Source organism: Coffea arabica, chromosome 3e (genome assembly GCF_036785885.1).
Source record: "Coffea arabica cultivar ET-39 chromosome 3e, Coffea Arabica ET-39 HiFi, whole genome shotgun sequence".
Taxonomy (NCBI): Eukaryota; Viridiplantae; Streptophyta; class Magnoliopsida; order Gentianales; family Rubiaceae; genus Coffea; species Coffea arabica.
The window spans coordinates 15,054,147-15,075,817 of NC_092315.1; the positions used below are offsets into that span (position 1 = coordinate 15,054,147).

Sequence of the window (21,671 nt, forward strand, 5' to 3'; positions counted from 1 at the left end):
ATGATACAAGAAAAGAGAGAGGATGACTTTATTAAATTGAAACAAGGGTTACTGAGTGTGACTGAGTATGAGGAGCGGTTCACTAAACTTTTCAAATTTGCCCCTGAGCTTGTGATCACAGAACAAAAAAGGATAAGGAGGTTTATTCAGGGGTTGAATGTAGAAATCCAAGAGTCCCTAGCAGCCGCCCAAATCACAACTTTCACGGATGTTTTGGAAAAGGCATAGAGAGTAGAGATTGCTAAATCTCAATCAATAACTTTTCACGTTAGAAAGAGGGGTAACCCAAGTGACATCCTTGGATCGTCTGAAAAGTCCACCCAACCCCTTAAAATGGGAAGAAGGGCTGGAGGAGTAAGAATGCCTAAAAAATCAGTAGAAACTCCATCAAAGGGAACCCCACCGAAAGAAAATCAGGGTGGAAGAGGTCAGCAAAAGAGGAATTTTCAGGTTGGTCCGGCTGTGACTCCTCGTGTGATTTGTGGATACTATAACAAGTCTAACCACACTGAGGCCGAGTGTTGGAGGAAGTAAGGAATATGTCTGGTCTTTGGGAGCGTCGAGCACCAGATTGTGAGTTGCCCTAATGCCTCTAAGGAAGGAGGAAATACCCAACAACCTGCTAGATCTGCTTCAAAACAGTCAAGTGCCGGAGGGAGCTGACCAAAAGTGCCAACTAGGGTTTACGTCTTAGACAACCAGCAAATCCCTAACCCGACTGAGGTGGTGGAAGGTACGATCCCTATTTTTCATCGCCTAACTAGAGTTTTAATTAATCCCGGGGCAACCCATTCTTTTGTAGATCCTAACTTTATGAAGGGTATAGATGTAAAGCGTGAATTATTGCCTTTTGATTTGAAAGTTAAGACTCTTACGGGGGACCAATGCCTGCTTGTTAATAAAGTTTATAGGAATTGTGAAATTTGAGTTGGTGAGAGAAGATTGGTAGCAGATTTAATGAGTTTAGCAATTAAGGGGTATGATGTGATATTTGGGATGGATTGGTTAGCTCGATACCATGCTCAATTGGATTGTAAGATGAGTTAATAGAGTTACACATTCCTGGGGAAGTAACTTTGAAATTAGATGTGAGAGGTAAACTAGCATCGTCTGCTTTAATTTCGGGAATTCGAGCTAGAAAATTGTTAAGTAGTGGAGCCAAAGGATATTTAGCTTTTCTTATCAATACACTTGGGGATAAGGTGAAGTTGAAAAACGTGCCGATAGCGAACGAGTTTCCCGACGTCTTTCCCGAGGAATTAGAGACTTTACCTCCGGAGAGAAAAATAGTGTTTAAAATTGATGTGGCTCCGGGGACGGCCCCTATCTCTAAGACACCTTACAAGATGGCTCCAGCTGAATTGAAATAATTGAAGTTGCAGTTACAAGATTTATTAGGAAGCTATCTCTAAGACACCTTACAGGATGACTCCAACTGAATTGAAGGAATTGAAGTTGCAGTTATAAGATTTATTAGGAAGAGCCTTTATTAGAGAAAGTGACTCACCGTGGGGAGCTTCAGTGCTCTTTGTTAAGAAGAAAGATGGGAATTTGAGACTATGCATAGACTATCGGAGCTTGAATGATGTGACCATTAAGAACAAATACCTTCTGCCTCACATAGATGAATTATTTGATCAGTTGCAAGGGACAGTGGTATTTTCTAAATTAGATTTGAGGCAAGGTTATTATCAATTGAGGATTCTAGAAGCTAATGTGCCTAAGACCGCTTTCAATTCAAGATATGGGCATTTTGAATTTGCAGTGATGCCATTTGGGTTAACTAATACGCTCGCAGCGTTTATGGACTTGATGCATCTGGTTTTTAAACCGTATTTGGATCAATTTGTGGTGGTATTCATTGATGACATATTAGTGTACTCTAGATCTCGAGAAAATCACGAACGACACCTGAGAATAGTTTTGCAAACTCTGAGAGAGCACAAACTTTTTGCTAAGTTTAATAAATGTGAGTTTTGGTTGGAAAAAGTAGCCTTTTTAGGTCATATAATCTCTAATGAAGGGATTACTGTAGATCCAACTAAGATTGAAGCTGTTTCTAAGTAGAAATGACCAGAAAATCCTACCGAAGTTCAAAATTTCTTAGGGTTAGTTGGATATTACCGTCGATTTATCAAGAACTTTTCTAAGATTGTCAAACCCTTAACTGAGTTGACTAAGAAACATGGTAATTTATTTGGGATTTTAAATGTGAGGAAGGGTTTCAAGAGTTGAAAAAGTGTTTGACTGAGGCACCTGTGTTAGCATTGCCGAGCGGAGGAAATGGACTTGTGGTCTATACAGATGCTTCAAATGATGGTTTAGAGTGTGTATTAATGCAAAGTAAAAAAGTGATTGCGTATGCCTCTCGTAAGTTGAAACCTCATGAGTAGAATTATCTGACCCATGACTTAGAGTTAGTGGCAGTAGTGTTTGCCTTGAAAAAGTGGAGACATTATTTATATGGAGTGACTTTCAAAGTTTTCACGGATCATAAGAGTCTTAAATATTTGTTCTCCCAGAAAGAGTTGAATTTGAGGCAACGTCAATGGGTGAAATTTTTGGAGGATTATGACTGTTCGCTTAACTACCACTTTGAAAAAGCTAACGTAGTGGTAGATGGCCTAAGTCGTAAAGTGCAAGTGGCCAATTTAATGGTAAAAGAATGGCACATGCTAGAAGAAATTAGTGTTTGAAATCCGCGTCTTGAGCCACAGGATAATTTTTGGAAATGTTACGGTGAAATCTACTTTGTTAGATCGAATCAAAGAAGTTCAAAAAGGAAACCCTGAAGTGCAAAAATGGGTTGAAAAAGTTCAAAAAGGAAAAAAGTCTGACTTTAATTTGGGCACCGATGAAGTGTTAAAGTTTAGAAATCATTTAGTGGTACCAAAGGATGAAAGTCTAAAGAAGGAAATTTTGGACGAAACTCACCGTTCTAAATATACGGTGCACCCTGGAGGTAATAAGATGTATCAAGATTTGAAGAGCATTTATTGGTGGGAGAATATGTAGAGAGAAATTGCCCAATTTGTTCGAACTTATCTCACTTGCCAGCAGGTTAAGGCCGAGCATCAGAAATCATCTGGATTATTGCAGCCGCTGGAGATACCTGAGTGGAAGTGAAAAAATATCACAATGAATTTCGTATCAGGGATACCAAGGATCCAGAGATGACACGACGCTATTTGGGTAATAGTAGATCGATTGACCAAATCTGCTCACTTTTTACCGATTAGTATGAAGTACTCCTTGGAAAAGTTGGCTAAGTTATATTTAGACGAAATTATAAGATTGCATGGGATTTCTGTGAGTATAGTCTCAGATCGGGATCCTAAGTTTGTGTCTCGATTTTGACAAAAGAAGATTCTAGGGACTAAGCTGAACTTTAGTACCACTTACCACCCGCAGACCGATGGACAATCAGAAAGGACAATCCAAACTCTAGAGGATATGTTGAGGTCGTGCATTGTGAATTTTGGAAAGAATTGGAGTCAGTATCTTACGTTGGTGGAATTTGTTTATAACAATAGTTTTCATTCTTCGATACAAATGGCTCCTTACGAAGTTCTTTATGGTCAGAAGTGTCGATCTCCGATTTATTGGGACGAAATTGGGGAAAAGAAGATTTTGGACCCGACTACTGTATCTTGGGTTGAGAAAACTTTTGAGAAGGTGAAACTGATACGTCAAACGATTCGAACAGCTCAAAGCCGCCAAAAGAGTTACGCGGATAATCGGAGAAAAGATTTGGAATTCGAGATTGGAGATAAAATATTTCTTAAAATTACACCCTTGAAAGTAAGTCTAATAGCGGGAAAAAGAAAGAAGTTGTAATCGAGATTTGTGGGACCCTATAAGGTTATCCAGCGCATAGGAAATGTAGCTTACAAGTTGGAATTTCCTTTGACTTTATCCAGGATTCATGATATTTTTCATGTTTCCATGCTTAAGAAATTTCACCCCGACCCGTCCCATGTGTTACGACCGGAAGAATTAGAGATTGATGAGAATTTGTCCTATGAAGAAAGGCCCGTAAGGATTTTAGATCGAAAAGTGAAGGAATTAAAACGCAAGCAAATCCCTCTAGTTAAGGTTTTATGGAGAAATCATGGAATGGAGGAAGCGACTTGGGAAGTAGAAGAGGATATCCAGAGTTGTTTCTAAATCAAGGTACAAATTTCGAGAACAAAATTCTTTTAAGGGGAGAAGGATGTGAGGACCCGAATTTTAATTTTTCTTACTTTTATTTTATTTTACTGATTTCTTTAATTATTTATTCACCCGCTTATTCCGAATAATTTATTTCATCCATTTTAAATCTATTTGCATGGAACAATGTCATCTTTATATTTTTAAAACATTCCGTTAGCGAATTTAATTTTTCTACGGTTCGTTTAGCTAGAAATAGTGCATGCACGTTTTTCGAGATAATTTCGGTCCGAGAGTGCAATAATTTTGGAGGATTAAGAATGATCAATAGAAAACTAATAAAAGTTAATTGAGAGATCAGATGTGAGTGAGTTAACTTAAGCTCAATTAGGAGTATAAATTGCTCACTAATCGGTTGTTGACTTTTGTGCACCAAGACACCTTTATGTCAATCCTTCTTACACACTATCGCATCACTCACCTACCAACCAAAACCTCTCTTCCTCTTCTCCCTCTTAGCCGAACTTTCCCTTCCTCATTTCCCCTCCAAATTTCAGCTCCTTGTCTTCCATTTTTGCTCCATAAAAGCTCTTCAAATTGGCTTCTTGTCTTGGTTCTTCATACAAACTTGGAAGAGGACTTGAACAAGGAAGAAACCTTGGTGATTTTGAAGCTCAAATCCTAGTGTTTAATCTTCTTATTGGCAACAAGGTAATCATCCAAGAAACCCTCAACTTTTCCTCTTCAATTCATAGTAGTAAGTTAGTAGTTTGTTAGTGATGGCAAGATAGTTGTTGGGTTGTTGATGGGTTCACAAGAACCTTGACATTAGGTAGTGGATTTGAGGTGGCTTTATAGGTAGAGGTCTTGAGGATTTTGTATGTTTAATTGCTTGTTTGTTACTTGTTTTGATAAGATATGGTTTAGTTCTAGTTGCAAAGTTGAAAAAAGAAAGCTAGAGGAATGAAAGTGCATGCTGTCCGAATTTTGTCCTGCTATTTCTCTCTTGTTAATTTTGAATTTTTTATGTTATTTTGGTGCAATAATGCTTGATATATGATGGTTGTTATGTATGTTGAATATCTCCCAAAAAACTTTCCATTTGATTGTGTTTAAGTAGGGTTAAAATGAGGATGAATTCTGAAAACTTTCTGAGCAGGAAACCCCAACTAGTGTTCACGTTTTAGGTCATAACTTTATGTTTGGGAGTTGAAATCAAGTGCTGTTTGTGGAATCCGAAACTAGACTCCAAGAGCTTTCCGTCGGTATAAAATCCACCTCCTAACTCGTTCCTTATGAGCAGTAGTGATCCGGCAAAAATGACTGAAATTCTTCACTGCATTCATCCGAAAAACAGTCTTAACTGCAGATTGTAGCTCGATTTTGCCTATCTTACAAAACGAATTTTAAGATAGTTCCTTCTAGTGAATTCTAGAATTTTGAATTTAGTTTTCAACGCCCCAAACCACACAAAAGTTCGAGTTGTGTAACTCTAGTTATGATCAGATTTTGAAATTCTGTCAAGTACGTCAGAACTGGAATATCGTAAAACAGGTCCTAAAAATTGGTTTTCTTAGAACTGTTATATCTTGGTGTAGAAAGGTCCAAATCGAGTTCCATTTGTTGTATTTGAAACTAGGTTTGGAATTTTAATTATGGTATGAATTTCAAAGGCTGATTCCATTTCTACAAATTTTGCTGAATTTCCAAACTCCACTGAATTTGCAAGCCTGTTTTGCTCTGTCCTGTCTAGAACAGTGATTTTGACTTAAAATTTGAATAACTTCGAATTGGAGTATGAGAAAAGTGTCTTCTAGAAGATTTTAGTACTTTGAGTGTAGTTCCAACAGTGTAAAGTTTTCAATTTTTGGACTTACAGAACTCGAGATACGATTTTTCCAAATAGGGCCGCTCTAAGCTGGAAAATTTTCTGATTTCAAATAAATACACTTTTAAGAACTTTCCACCTTCCTTTGTAATTGTTCGACTGTTTTAAATTTAATTTCACGATTACATACAAGGTCTCTTTGAATTTTAAACTTTCATCTCGAATCTTAGTTTCTAAGGGATTAATCCTCTTTTCATGATTCTTCTTGGTTGCATAACTCCCTTGGTTTATAGCACCTCTCTTCATACTCAAATTAGGGACTTCAACCCCTATTCTTATGGCCTCGATTTTCATGAGTTTGAACTCTAAAAAGGGAGTGTTTTGACTAGAGTAATTCTTGGTGAATCTCGCTAGTTTCATACTTAAACCTTGAAACCTTGGCCTTGATATTTGCTATGAAAATAAGTAGAGTTTTGGATGATTTTGACTCCATTAGTTTGGAAAATATGAACGCTCTTTATATTCTAAAGTTTAGACATGAGATTTGAACTTTTGGGAGATGAAAACCATCTACTCTTTTTCCTCGATTTTTGTGCCGAAAGTGAAAATGGTACTTTCTCTTGGATTGAGATTTACTTACCACGACTTGAATAAAAAATGACCTTCAAGCTCTCTTTGAACATTATTCCAATGTTTTAGCTAGAAAAGCTTCTTTAACTTGACTCGAGCTTGTGTCTTGGAGAGTGGGTAGCGAGAAAATGTCTTTTTTATTAACCTTGGTCGAGCACCTAGGTAATTGTGATTGTACATGTCTCAAGTGGTCACGAAGACGGCCAAGAGCTCGTTTGACTTCTCGCTTCACTTATGTTTTGCCCTTGACTTGTGGTGAGTGTCAAGTGCATGTTCAATACTTATATGTTTGAAATTATATGTGTGCAAGTACTATACATGATACGTGAACTTACCGAGGTGAGGGTGTACTTTATCGCCCTCGTCCTCTCTCTCTTCTAAGTACATGAATATATATGACTTGCACTTGTACATGAACATATTTTAAGTCGTGAGCACTGAGCGGCTAGAAGTATCACGCCCTATTCGGGTAGGAGGTACCGCTCACCTTGACTCAGTACTATGATCGACTCAAAGTCGATTGGAGCGTTGTCTCGTCGACCAAATACACGTGTGAGGACGCCCCAACCCACTGGCTAACCTTGTAACTCGTGCCGGCAAGGGCTTGATCGAGGAGCTTGGTGAACCTTGGGAAATATTATAGCTTGATCTTTTGAGATCTCGCTAGGCATACTCGAATAGTATCGCCTCTTTATACAATATTTGGTTCCGGATCCGAGTGGGTGTTAAGTGGATGGAGGAAGTAAGTGGAGCACTACGGTCGTGTTACTATTTGGGTTGACAGAGGGTCAACCCCAGATGGCTCAACTGGATCGGGATGTGAAAATAGCTCCTGAGATCTCATGTATCCTCCTTGTGTGTTAAATTCCTACTTGTGCACTTGAATGAAAAGTCATGTTTAAAGTTGCTATTAAACACGTTATTTGATTGATTGGTGTTACGTGCTTGTTTGTTTATTTTCTTGGTTTCATTGAGCGTTTGCTCATCCTTTTAAGTTTGTTTTCCTTAACAGGCTTTGGAGGTGGATTGGAGGACCTAGACTAGCGATTTGGTGGAAGCTGGTATATTTTGTATGAATTTGGTGACTCTTAAAGTGTAACTTTTGTTACTTTTGGTTAGTGGTTTGTAATTATAATTGTATCCTTAGAAGTTGTGACTTATATTTTCGAAGTACTTCTTGTTTAAGTCGTTGGATATTTCGTGGCTCTATATTAAGGTTGAACAAGTGCGTGAGTCCTGACGAGAGTTGGGTAGGCGTTCCGCTGATACCCTAGGGTTCGCCTTACGGAGAGGTGGGGGCGTCACAGAAGGACTACCCACGTCTTTGATCTTCAAAAGAAACATGCAAAAATCCAATGTGAAGATGTCCTTTTTCTTGAGGCATATAGGGATAGCATTAGAGAAATCAACTCCAGCCCTTTGAAATACCAAAGTCAAAAAGCGAGCGTAAGGGAATGCATGTTTGACATCATTACTTCGAACCACAGCCCATATGTGGTTGGTGATAATGCTTCCCAATAGAATGCCTTGGATGTTACCTAAACCATGCTTCATTTTGTCCAAGAAATAGATGTCGTTTGTGCGCACTTCATTGGTACCACTTACTCTCAGAATTATATTGGAGGCAAACAAGTAGATGAGAAGACGCTGAGACTCCGGAAAGGAGGAAGTCAACACGGAATATTGCCCAATTTTACGAGTAAACTTGTACTCAACTCCCAAGCGTACAAGTGCCACTAGCATGTTCCATGAGTCCAAATCGTGAGGTTTAAATGCTTTCTTCAAATTCACCTTATATCCAACGTCAGAAACTTGAAGAAAGCTTTGCAAATGAGATCTATGGATTCGGACTTTGGTTCCTTGTACCGTACTTGTAATTACTTTCGTGTCAAAGTGAAAAGATTGCTTGCCCTCCACATTTGCATAAAATTCACGGACAAGCTCTTCATAATAAATGTTTGGGAGGTTGAAAAAATTCTCCCATTCCAATTTAGCAAAGTAGGCCTTGAGATGGTAGACCTCCTCAACATCCGGAGTGACATCCTTCTCCACTAACACCTTAGCTCCCTTCCTAGAATTATACCAAGCCTCATTTTTGGTGGAGGTGAAGCGCGACCTATCATATGGGATTTGCTCCTCTTGTTCCTCTTCTTGCTCTACTTGTTGTTGAGTCTCCTCGTCGGATGATGGCTCCTCTTCAAGCACAAGTCGTCTACTGGTTTTTCTTTTTATCCGCGGTGGTCTAGAAGTAGACGTAGAGGTTTCTCCTTTTCTCTTGGGAGGTGGAGATTTTGCTCCGGCTTTCTTAGTGCGAGCCATTGTACCTAAATAAAATTATTAAACATTAACTTCATTTAATAGGTACATTGTTAAATAAGGATAATGAACACTCGTTCACGTTTACCTTTATCTTTAAAGAGACAAACTCATTGACTTACTTACATAATAAGTAGCAATCAATACCATAAGTATCAAAATCGATTATCAATAACAAGTGCTCTTATAATTTCCCCAAATGAAACATTTAAGCATATAATGTCCAAATAATTAGAGGAAACAATTAAGCAAACACACAACTCACTCCCATCTTAATGACCTAAATAAGCATAATTAAATGCTAAATAGCACCTTAACCATGAGTTTTAGGTTTTAAAAGGTCATTAATTCACCTTTCACCAAAATTCTAGAATAAACATACCAAAAATCAAGAGATAAGCAAATTAAGCCTAACTTAGCATGTAAATACTCTAGAGCAATCCATCTATCTCATATAATTTTCTCCAATCCAATTAGCTCAAGAAATTAGCTAATAATTATTTAGTCACCTTAATCCTCAAAATTAGCTAAAAATTGCTAAATTCACCAAATAATCACAAGCCCATGAGTTATCTATCACCAATAATCATCAATTACCTCAATAAGCACAATGGAAAGCACCAAACTTCACAAAATGAAGAAATTCAAAATTTTCCTTTGAGTTATCTTTCCAATGCCTCAAGAATCATCCAATTTGGAGCTCTGTGGACCGAGATATGATCAGAATACCAAAGACTGGTCAGAGCTCTGTCTCAGCTTTCGACAATAGAGTTGAACTTCTGTATTTCGACTTTTTGACAAGGAAAACAACTGAACTAGACTTCGATGTCTTCATACCAAATATAGATCTATCTCGTAGCTTCAAAATGGTTTGAGAATCATCTCAATCCAATGCTTGTAACTCAAGATATTGTCAAAATACCACAAGGTGTTAAAGCTGTGAAACTTGCTTCCTTTTGTTCTTGATTGCATTTCCTCTTTTGCACTTCATATTCTCTTTTTATCACTTTAAACCATCATCAATCATCCAATTATCTTCTCAATTCATACCATTTGATGATTGAATCATTAAACCTACCAAAACATGAAGTTTACACCATTAAAATCCATAGAAATGCAATTTTCACCACTTAAATCACAAAATGCATATTTTCACTAGATTCCTAGTTAATTAGCTATAAAACTAAATAAAACACACCAAAACTAACCAATAAAACACACTAAAAACACGTAAAATATCTATTTGTCAAATACCCCCACACTTGAACCATTGCTTGTCCTCAAGCAATTAGAAATACATACCAACAATGATTCAAAATTTTGAACATAAACATATGTGCACCATTCAATTTCATTTCCTCAAGAACAAGGTAAACAACCATTATACAGTCATTCATTAATTCTCAAGTACTCATAATATCAAGTAAAAGAGAGCCAATTATACCATAAATTTAAGTAGTTCAATTTCATTTCTCATCTTTACCCAATTTCACAAGCAAGTAACTCATATGGTCAATAAATTACTTCCTAATCCCATGATCATTTTCTTATTCAAACTTAAAGAGGAATTTATTCATATAATATAACTAAATATATACTTAAGTTGTGAAGGTGCCTTTTTACGCGAGGATCGACATATTTAGACGAAGATCGCCAGTTACTGAACACTTCACATACTCTAGTTGCATTGGATACTCTTAATTCAAGTACCGTTTTACGCAAAAGTCGACATTTGTAGATGAAGGCTCCCAGTTACTAAATACAAGAAGCATTTGAGTAGAACAAGTCTTATTCTTTTTTTTCTTTTTCATTTTTTTCTCTTTTTTTTCTTTTTTTCTTTCTTTTTTTTCCACTTTTTTTCTCAAAGTAAAGATAATAAACATTCCCTCAAAAGTATAATCATGAGATGAGTATTACACTTATTGACCAAATTTATCACTTAACTATGTAAAATCAAGTAAAGAGAAGAAAATTTCATCAAATGTGTAAAATATAGGCATAATTTTCTCCACTTTGCAAGATATACTTTCCTATAAATATACAAATTATAATCACATAATAGTCATTTCCAAATTAAATGAGAAAAGAAGGTTTCAAACCACATATATTTATTCCAAAAGTAGAAGGAATTTGAGTTACTAATGGTATGGAACTTGTTACTGCTTGGATATAATTGAAAAAATTTGAAACTTTTTGGGGCAAAATTGTAATTTTGGACAAGCTTTTGGAAAAATTTTGGCAGAATTTCCCATTATAAATGGACTAAACTCCCTGCCAACAACCTCAAGATTGAACAAGTTAAAGCACACGAAATATTCCTAATATCAAATCCAAACCATTTCAATCACAACCAACATATATAATCTCAATTCTTCCCCTCACACTTAACATGCACATTGTCTTCAATGTGTACAAAGGAAAACTAAGATAAAGAAAGTAATACTCCTCTATTGTTGCGATTGAAGTGTGTAACATTAAAGCTTCTCAACCCATTGTCCGTGTTTCTTCAAAGTTTCATGAGTTCCATTTGAATCCATTAGTAATATAGCCTAAAATGCAAAAAAACTAGGTAAGGTTCAAGAATGCAAAAAGCGACAAAGGCATGAAGAATATTTTGCAAATAACTCTTTGCCAAAGTCTCTCACATTAGCACACCACATTTCCTAAAATTCTTAAGCATTTAGCACAATTATTCCCTTTTTTACCTAGAATAAGAAGTATAAACAGGTTTCCTTCTCTCGATAATTATAACATCACCATATAATAACAAAATTAGGAGCAAAACTCAATCTAAGAAACATACATTATGCACATGTTCCATTTTACCCCTAAATTATCACTAAAATTGCTAAATTCTTCACATATTCAAAATTTATCATCCAATCATGCTCTATATGAAGATTAAGCAATCAAATTGGCTAAAATGTCACCATATAAGGAATGTGTACTTGTAAGTATCATAAACAAGCCATATTTTAGCAAATTGAGCCATCCAAATATGCTTAATAACATTTTAAGACCAATCACCACATTGATCATAAAATAAGAATGTGCATAAAGTGAAACATTGCATGATCATCACATTCCCACATTCAATCATCTAAACATGCCTAGAAAAGTTAAATAAGCATAATAGAATTTATGTGCATCAACAAATAACATCACAAATGCACCCTTCAAAATATGTCATTAAACTAAAAGGATATGCAAAGGTGAATTTGAAAATACCAAAGTTAAGTTCAAGAACCTTACCTCAAATTGGTAGAGTGATGTTTGGTGATGCAGATGATGCAAATACCCGATGAAAATCACCCCAATTGACCTCCAAGTGATAACATAAGAAACTATGAACCCTAGCCTTAATCCGAGTTTTAAGATGTTTTATGCGAATTTCAATCGGTTAAAAAGGCTTTATGAAGGTCAACTGATGTTTGTTGGATGATTTTATACAAGGCAATGATGTATAAAAGAAGATTGGTGAAGTGTGTGTTAGTGTATGAGAAAATAGAAGGTGAAGCAAGAAGAAGAAAAAGGAAATGAACCTGCATTTTTTTGTTTTGTACTAAGGATGGATACGCGACTTGGAATACGCGCCTTCAGTCGCGCATTCAAAGTCGTGTTTTCTATTGATTTGGTGCGGAATTGAATAAGTGGCCTCATGCAATACGCAACTTTAGTTGCGTATTCAAAGTCGCATTTTCTTCTATAACAATGCGGAATTGAAAACGTGACTGCAGGCAAAACGCGATTGAAGTTGCGTTTTGCCTGCAGTCACGTTTTCATCTGCAATTTTTGCAGAAACTTCTATTTCTCAAAATTTATACACTTTACCCCAAAAATTTAAAATGCATCTTAGATCATTCTTTTGTCAAAATTATCATTGCATGCACATGTAAAATGATCAAAACATGCATTTGACCCCTTTCTAATGAATCAAAAACAACATTTACTCAAATAGAAGGGTTGAGTTCCTTGATCAAACTGTATCTTTTTCACCTCATTTGGTCACTTTTGCCTCTATTTTCCAAACCTACAAAAGAAAAACAACAAAATAACGCAAAAACACATAATTTAAACATAAAATCACACAAAATAAACATAAGTAACAAAACCATTGGGTTGCCTTCCAACAAACGCTTTTGTTTATAATCATTGGCTCAACTATTTTGCCTCATTTCTCAAGGAGGCTTGGTTAATGAATAATTCATCAATTTTGGTCGTGGTGGATCATTAAAAGGTGGCTTAATAGCCAAAACCACATGTTCTAATGATAAGAGAGATGGAAGTGGCTTACCTATCTCAAGTGATTCATAGATATTACCTTAAATGTGTATCACTCAAGAACTCACCAAAGGAACGTCTGCTTGACTTTCTTGGGCAATAATACCTTTAAAACCTATACTATCAATACATTCCTCAAGAGGGGTGAAAAATGAGTCGCTAAGGCTCATCTCTTGAGGTTCAATATTAGTTTCAAAGGTACTATCATGTGAAATGGACATTTTCTTATTGAAACACAATTAAGATTTATCATTTTCATCAAAATGCAATCCACTTTCACATGCAACATGCTCACCATTCATGCTAGGGTCAATTTGCATATCATGAGAGGAAATAACTTCACACAAAACATGTAATTGTTCTTGTATTCTACCAAAGTGAGAAGTTAATTCATTTAACCTTTCCTCAACTCTATCAAAACGGTCGAAGGTTGCATTTGCTAGCTTTTCTAAAACTAACTCCCAAGATGGCTTAGAATCGTTAGCTAATGGTTCACTTTCTAATTTCGACAGTGAAGGTGCATCAACTAACCTTTCTATTGCCAATTTTCGAGATGGTTTTGATTCATATTGGGCATATTCGGGTGGATAATCATAAAAACATGAAGAATCACTATTAGTACATTGACTATCCCAACCGTACGTAAGTAGAAGAATTATCCCAATTAGCACCATATTGATCTAAATAAGGATTGTAATGCCCAAATTCACCATAATAATCCACATTTTGTACTTCTCTATATGTATGAATAGCATGAAATCCTCCACACAAGTCACAAATCACATGATTAGAATTAAAAGCGTTAACATTCCTCTTTTCCTCAAGCATATTCATAATGGTGTCCATTTGAATTTTTAAGATTATAACATCAAATTTAGCCTATAAGCACTTTAAACCATCTTCAAATGAAATACCTTTGGTAATTTCTTGGTCACCTCTATTTATGGAGCTTTGCACGTAGTAACCATCGATTGTCGATCTTCCATTTCCCATGTATTGTCCGCCCATATTTTCTACTCTCCTTGAGTCCCTAAACATGTTTTTAAAGTAATTTAAAAATAAGTTTAGTCAAGAAGAATCGATGACTCTAAACAAATAAAAATATACAAATAAAGACTCAACAAGACACTAAATATAACAATTAATACACTAGACACAACAAAAACAAGAAAAACAAGTAATAATGTCTAAACTAATAAGTTGTTCTTAGCACCGATATTGCCAAATCTTCCCCGGCAACGGCGCAAAAAACTTGACGTGCGCAGGATATACATATACAATTGACTCATACACAATCAAGTTTTACATTTATAATTTCTAAATACCCCACACGCGATTTATCGCAAGTATACGAATCATGAGCGAGTATAGGATATTAAGAATCGATCTCACAGAGAAGATTTTCAATTACCGATGGTTTTTCGAACTCCTTTATTATCTAGACTACCAGAAATATAAAACTAATGGAAATAACACTAGAAAGCTCCTAGAGGTATGGAATTCCTTACTACTCTTGCAAATGAGATTATCGGTTAAGTGAATGCTATTATCTTGGCTAATTATAGCGTAATTTTCTAATGTATATGAAACCTACTCTCGTAGTAAATCAACTATACTTGTAGCTAAATCATATCTACTCTCGTGGTTATGAATTAACTACAAGTTCATTTCTTTTATGAAATTACATGAAACAAGTCACTAAAGTCACATAGGTGCACTCTACTCTCGTGAGTATACTCCCTAGGTTTATCACTTCTTTGAACTAGTGTTAAATTTCAATTCTCATTGCAAACTTAACACATTTAGATAATCATAATTAATGGCCAGTTAATCATGATTATAAAAACAAAAGTGATAAATAACTTGCTCGAAATAATATCATCAAATAACCAAGTAAACATCACAAACAAGATATAGAAAGTTCATCCATAACTCTAGACATAAACTTTAACTAAACATGATAAACACACAAATCCAAACTTGTATTATAACTATACATGAAAGCAAATACAAAAGAGAAAGTAGCAGAAGAGATATCACCCTTGTCACATGAGATCAACCTCTTCATCTTTGCTCCTCAATCTTCATCCAAATCTAACTATAAATACAAGAGGATAAACTACACTACCTATACTATACTACTCTAACTAATGAACTAAGGAAATTCTAGTGAAGACTACATTTTTGGTGAGTTTCTCTAGCCTTCCAAAGTTATGAAAATGTTCTCCAAAGGCCTCTATTTATAGAGGAATTCAAGGTCAAGAAGAGTTGTTAAAGTTGCCATTTTTTTACTCTTGAACTCCTATGAGTTGTCTCTCCAACTTTCCACCCTTTTCTTGGTCAGATACACCCGGAATTGCTAGCTAGAATTAAGTTAGAAAGTTGTGTGAAAGTAAGGTAAGTTGATGAGCAAGTTGCAAAAACCAGTCAAGAATACGCGACTTCAGCCACGTTTTCATGAGTCGTGTATTCACTTCTATGAATTTGGCACCACTTCGACTGCTATTTTCATGATGATGAAGGTCAAACTAATTCTTGTGCAAAACACAAAAGTTGTAGCCCTTTGAGGTATCTTTCCAATGCCTCAAGAATCATCCAATTGGAGCTCTATGGACCGAGATATGATCAGAATACCAAAGACTGGTCAGAGATCTATTTCAACTTTCGACAACAGAGTTGAACTTCTGTATTTCGACATTTTGACAAGGAAAACAACTGAACTGGACTTCAATATCTCATACCAAATGGAGATCTATCTCTTAGCTTCAAAATGATTTAAGAGTCACCTCAATCCAATGCTTGTAGCTCAAGATATTGTCAAAGTACCACAAGGTGTCAAAGCTATGAAACTTGCTTCCTTTTGTTCTTGATTGTATTTCCTCTTTTGCACTTCATATTCTCTTTTTATCACTTTAAACCATCATCAATCATCCAATTATCTTCTCAATTCATACCATTTGATGACTGAATCATTAAACCTACAAAAACATGAAGTTTTCACCATTAAAATCCATAGAAATGCAATTTCACCACTTAAATCACAAAATACATATTTTCACCAGATTCCTAGTTAATTAGCTATAAAACTAAATAAAACACACCAAAACTAACCAATAAAACACGTAAAATATCTACTTGTCAGGTTTATAGAGCGTTCTCTTGTAAGTTGTAGTGGAATTTTAGGAGTAGTTCTTCCTTGTGGGCAATATTGTTTTGGAATTCATCCATGTCAAGCCCCCATTTCTTCAACAAGCTCGACTACATGGAGAAGGAAGTTGGACATTAGGGGGTTTGCAGAATTATTTATAGTCTAGCAACTTCACAGTGGAAGTTGTAACTTTTGGTATGACAACTGGGTAGCATCAGGAGCTCTGTCTCTTAAAGCTGAGGTGCAAGGAAATCTGTTTTTCAAAGATGTTATTGACGGGATGCTATGGATTCTTCATTCATGTCTAAACAATGTTGGCATACGCAAGTGCCATTGAAAATTTCATTTTTTATGGTGCGATTGTTTAGATGTAGGATGCCTTTGGATGATGTGCTGACTAAGTTTCAGTTTCATATGCTGTCCAAATGTTTTTGCTGTGTGGACTCTCAAGCTAAAACGGTAAAATATTTGTTCTTGGAAGGGGAGCTGGCGATGGCCGTGTGGAAGTTTTTTGGATCGCCTTCTGGAATTCGTTATGCTGGAGATCATTTGCATGTGGTCTTGGCTAATTGGTGGTATAAACCAGCCAAGCCCGAAAGATTAAAGTTTATCTTTCGCCTTTTGCCTATTTTTGTCTACGGGAATTTATGGAAGGCAAGGAATATAGCTTTCTACCAAGGAGCTTTTGTGGATTTTCATTCCGTGTGTGGAGCTATCTTTAGTGATTTGAGGTCTGCGTATTGGATTAAGTTCAGGGAATTTCACAATATTATGTCTTGGCATCCTTTTTTGGAACTAGTTGAGTGACGATTGGATGATTTTAATGTCAGGATTTTTTTTGGCAACCCCCGTAGAAGGGGGGAGTGTTGAAACTCAATATTGATGGATGCTCGAAAGGAAATCCAGGTGTGTGTGGTGGAGGAAGGGTACTCCGGGATCCAATGGGGGTGCTTACATTTTGCCTTCTCCTCATTCTTCGGTAAGGGTACTAGTATACAGGCGGAAGCTAAAGCTTCATTATTAGGGTTGAAATTGTGTGTAGTGAGGTGGAGCAGGTTTTTGAGTTGCCTAGAGGTGGTTTCCAACTTCGGCATTGTTATAGGAAGGCTAATAAGGTGGCAGATTTGTTGTTGAACGAAGGTTGTTCTATTTAGAAACCGAGATTTGTTTGTATGAACGAGTAGCTGACCTATTGATGATGGCGAGGGGAGAGTATAGATTGGACAAGTTAGTTTTTCGGTCTTTTCGTAGATGCAGGATTGCTTGTCAATGTTCTTAATTGGTCATTTTATCATGTACTATATGAGGCCAGGTTGATGTCTCCTCGTATTTGGTTTGTTTCTAATAAAATTTGGGCCGGCATTATAAAAAAAAAAAAAAAAAAGCCCCAAGATAAGCACACCAAAAAGAGGGACTAAACCACAACGAAATTCCAACATTATCAGTGTGAATTGTGTATAACTATAGTTACATAGTGCAAACAAGATAATGCCAAACGCACCCCTTATTCGGTATCCTTAGGGCATAGTATACAATAACCCATCACTATAGTCACTAGAAATGAAACAAAACAAGTAAAGCTGAAACATCATAAACAAAGACATTAGCAAGAATATGGTGTGGCAATGGCATGCAGAGGAAATTTTCTGTGGACTGTGATACCAAATGATTCGGTCATGTCCAACTCGTTTGGATTAATTCCATCAGGTGATGTAAAGTTAAATTTGTTGACCAGTTTTGCCAATGCAAGTTCAGTTACTGACATGGCGAAGTTGATACCCGGGCAAACTCTTCGTCCGGCACCAAACGGAATTAACTCAAAGTTCAAACCATGAAAATCTACACTCGAACCCAAAAACCTCTCAGGTCGAAATTCCTCAGGGTTCTCCCACAACAATGGATCTCTTGCAATTGCCCAAGCATTCACAAGTACCTGTGTACTCTTTGGTACATCATACCCCATTACTTTGACGTCTTGATTCGATTCTTTAGGACCCAGTAATGGAACTGGAGTATGAAGTCTCATAGTTTCTTTAATCACTGCTTTTAAGTACTGCATTTTCTCCATATCAGCTCGAGTTATTTCTGGTTTTCCTTGAGTAACATCTCTTACCTCAGCCTGCAATTTATGCAAGACTTTGGGGTTCTTTAGAAGTTCCGACATTCCCCAATCCATAACTGAATGTGTTGTATCAGATCCAGCACCAAAGACATCCTAAATAATGGAATCAAAGAAAGTGTTGCATTAGAACATGTTTCGATTATACAATGGCAATAAGCCTTTATTTCTATTATGTACCAATCCAATTTTATTCAAAACCATGTAGGAATCAAACTTTATCAATGAAATGATTTTAAAAATCAATAAATATAAGCTAGCTTGGCCTGGCTTATAGTCCGATAAAGAGCCTAAGGTTTGTGAGCTTTTATAGTTCTGACGTATATATGAATATTTAAATGGGTTGAGTTTAGGTTTGTCAAATCTCAACCGACAAAATCCAATTATTACTCCATCCACAACCTTCAAAACTCTTGAAGGTTATGAGTCTTACTACTAGGGCTTCATAAGGCTTAACTTAACACACTTAAATATTTATAAGTTTGAGTGGTTAAGACAGGTAAAAGATTTAGAATTTAATGCAAGTTCGGTTGTGATTTATATGTTGTACAATTATTGATTTCTTACATAATTTGATTTATACTAATATAACTTATATAAATATCACTTGCTTGCGCCAATTTAGTGATATAAGTATATACCAAATTTAAAAAATAAGAATAAAACGACCGTATGCAACCACACCAAAATCAACCATACTTGCCTCAATCCCAAAGATTTACTACCAATACAAAGAGATGGAGAGAGAAATTCACCAGGATGATAGCTTTCATAGCATCTCGCTCAAGAGCAAAGCCCATAGTCTTTTCCTCATTAATCTCAATCAAGATATCTACAAAGTCTTGGCATCTTGCCTCAGTAGTAGAGTCACTTTCGGCCTTTCCTTTCCTCTTATTCATGTGCTCTTCTATCACACCCTCAAGAAATCCATCAATCTGTTTAACCGTTTTCTTCACTTTAGAATCCAAACCATTGAAGCGATTAACCCATGCAAGCGAAGGAATATAGTTTCCTACATCAAAAATACCCAGTAACTCACCAAACACCTTCAAATTCTCCATACTTTTCCTCCCATTTTCTTCCTCACTATACTTCCTCCCCAAGGCAACCCTACAGATTATATCATTGGTGAGAATTAAAAACATGTCACTTAAGTTTACAGCTGAGGAAGAACACATTCGGCTGATCTTCTCGATCATGAGTGACGTCTCTTCCTCTCTGATATGTTGAAAAGACTGAATCCTTTTGTTACTCAAAAGATGAAGCATAGAAATGCTTTTTAGTTGTCTCCAATACTCACCATATGGCGCAAAAGCTATGTCCTTGCTTCCGTAAAAGAGTTTATCTGGGATGCCCGATTTAGGCCTGCTTGCAAAGGATAAATCATGGGTTTTCAAGATCTGGCAAGCTGCATTAGAGGAAGAGACAACCAGCATTGGCTTGCTTCCCAGTTCAAGCAGCATGAGTGGACCATATTTTCTTGACAGTGATTGAAGGGAGCGATGTGGAAACTGGCCAAGCTGGTGAAGATTGCCAATAATTGGGAGCTTTGGTGGAGATGGTGGTAGCTTTTTCTGGGGTTTAGAAGCAGCGTAGAACCATTTGAGAAGGGATAGAAGGAATACGAGCAAGGAAAAAATTGAGAAAAATGAAAGATCAAGATTGATTAAAGCCATGTGGTATATGAGCATGCATTTGGCTGTGCTGGTGTTCTCTTTTTATACTGGTTTTTCAAGCTCTTTTACCATAGAAAATCCAATAAATCGGGACCAGAGGGGATGATTGAGTCAATACATCATTTAGGGCACCGTTGTATGAGTACGACCATTGAAGGTCCTAGGGTCGTTCACTTTTTGAGCAGTGATATTGGAATCTTCTATGTATTTATATCTATACAAATAAATTTTCAGAAAGTAATATGTTTATGCGAATAGTTTTATTTTCAGAAGTAGATCAACGCAATTAAAAATCAAACTTATCTATGAACATTTTTGTTATTAAATTTGAACAAAATTTTGGATAGCAGAAAATAGGTCAAAATTACGATAAAAGTTTTAAAGTTTGATCTAATGGTAAAATTTAATCAATTTAATCAATTTAATTTTTATTTTTGTATATACATTAAAATCCTTTTCAGTTAATGGAGGGGAGCTTAATTCTTTGTATGTGAGAAAGGTTTCGTAGATAGGAAAATTGTTGGGTAGATCATGTGGTTTATTTAAGAATTTGATAGTCTTTTTCATACCATTTTATCTTGCCCCTCGTGACTTTTTTATGTACTTAGATTTTGAATATCTACGTGAAATTTCAATACATTGTCATGGTTTGACTTTTGAATATGTCACAATCTACATGTGCCTGACTTTTCAATTGCGAATGAACTTCTCTTGAGTAAAATTTCTCATTTGCTCTAATTGATTTGGCTTAAATTGCTGCATAACTTTTTGGCTATTATTATTTGAGTTATGGGTGAAATCACAATCTGGGAATCCAATTGAAACTTATTACAACGTTTATTTTTATTTTTATTTTGCTTTTTTTGGGTGTTCCGCAGAGAAACATGGATCACCAGAAAGAAAGAAGAAAAGTAAGCAACTCCAGACAGTTGAACATTGAATAGAAAATTCCAAGTCCAATTCATCTAGATGGTCAGGCTATCAGAATTTTTTTTGTTATAATTAGGGTGCACCGTCTATGGACTGGAGGCTGTCAGAATCTTCTCGTTACGAAGTCAGGTTTTACAAAACAGATTGAAAGTGAGTTTAAGATTAAAAATGTTTTCTAAAAAAGGAATAATCTCTTGGTAACTGAAAAAATCCTATTTTTCTTGTTAATGAGTATAAATTTGGCATAATTGATAACCTTCTGGGATGATTGTTATGTACTTAGAACAAAAAATGAAGAGGAAAGATTTTTCTTCAATTGAGGTTTGTGGGCAAATTGTTTCCTTTATTTTACTCTTATCTTTATTATATCAGGTTCGTTTGATTTGTGGGCGTCTTATTAATATTTATTAATATTTTTCCCCTTTCGTTTGATTTATTTCTTTGACTTGTAAGGTTCTGTCACATCGGACTGGGGCTTTGATTTATTACTTAGGTACTTCAAACATTTTGAAAGTTCTTGTGAAAAAATTAAAGCAGCCTTTGCTTCTAATCAAAGTAAGGGTGAGATATCATATATTATCATATAGAGTC

General features: G+C 35.9%; 1 protein-coding gene across 1 annotated transcript; it reads right to left on the reverse strand.

Moving 5' to 3' along the window:
* Positions 1 to 17,765: 17,765 nt before the first annotated feature.
* On the reverse strand, positions 17,766 to 20,346 carry LOC140004605 (norfluorocurarine oxidase-like). The gene is made up of 2 exons (XM_072044701.1): positions 19,230 to 20,346; positions 17,766 to 18,570 (listed from the first exon to the last, which is right to left on the reverse strand). Exons 1-2 carry the CDS (start codon positions 20,163 to 20,165, stop codon positions 17,959 to 17,961), a joined length of 1,548 nt encoding a protein of 515 aa, XP_071900802.1. The 5' UTR covers positions 20,166 to 20,346; the 3' UTR covers positions 17,766 to 17,958.
* Positions 20,347 to 21,671: the final 1,325 nt, after the last annotated feature.

Excerpts from the sequence above, each read along its gene's own strand:
- LOC140004605 (XM_072044701.1), bottom strand. The coding sequence starts at position 20,165 with ATGCTCATATACCACATGGCTTTAATCAATCTTGATCTTTCATTTTTC. Across the intron at positions 18,571-19,229 it reads CTATGAAAGCTATCATCCTG|GATGTCTTTGGTGCTGGATC; the intron begins GTGAATTTCTCT and ends TCCATTATTTAG.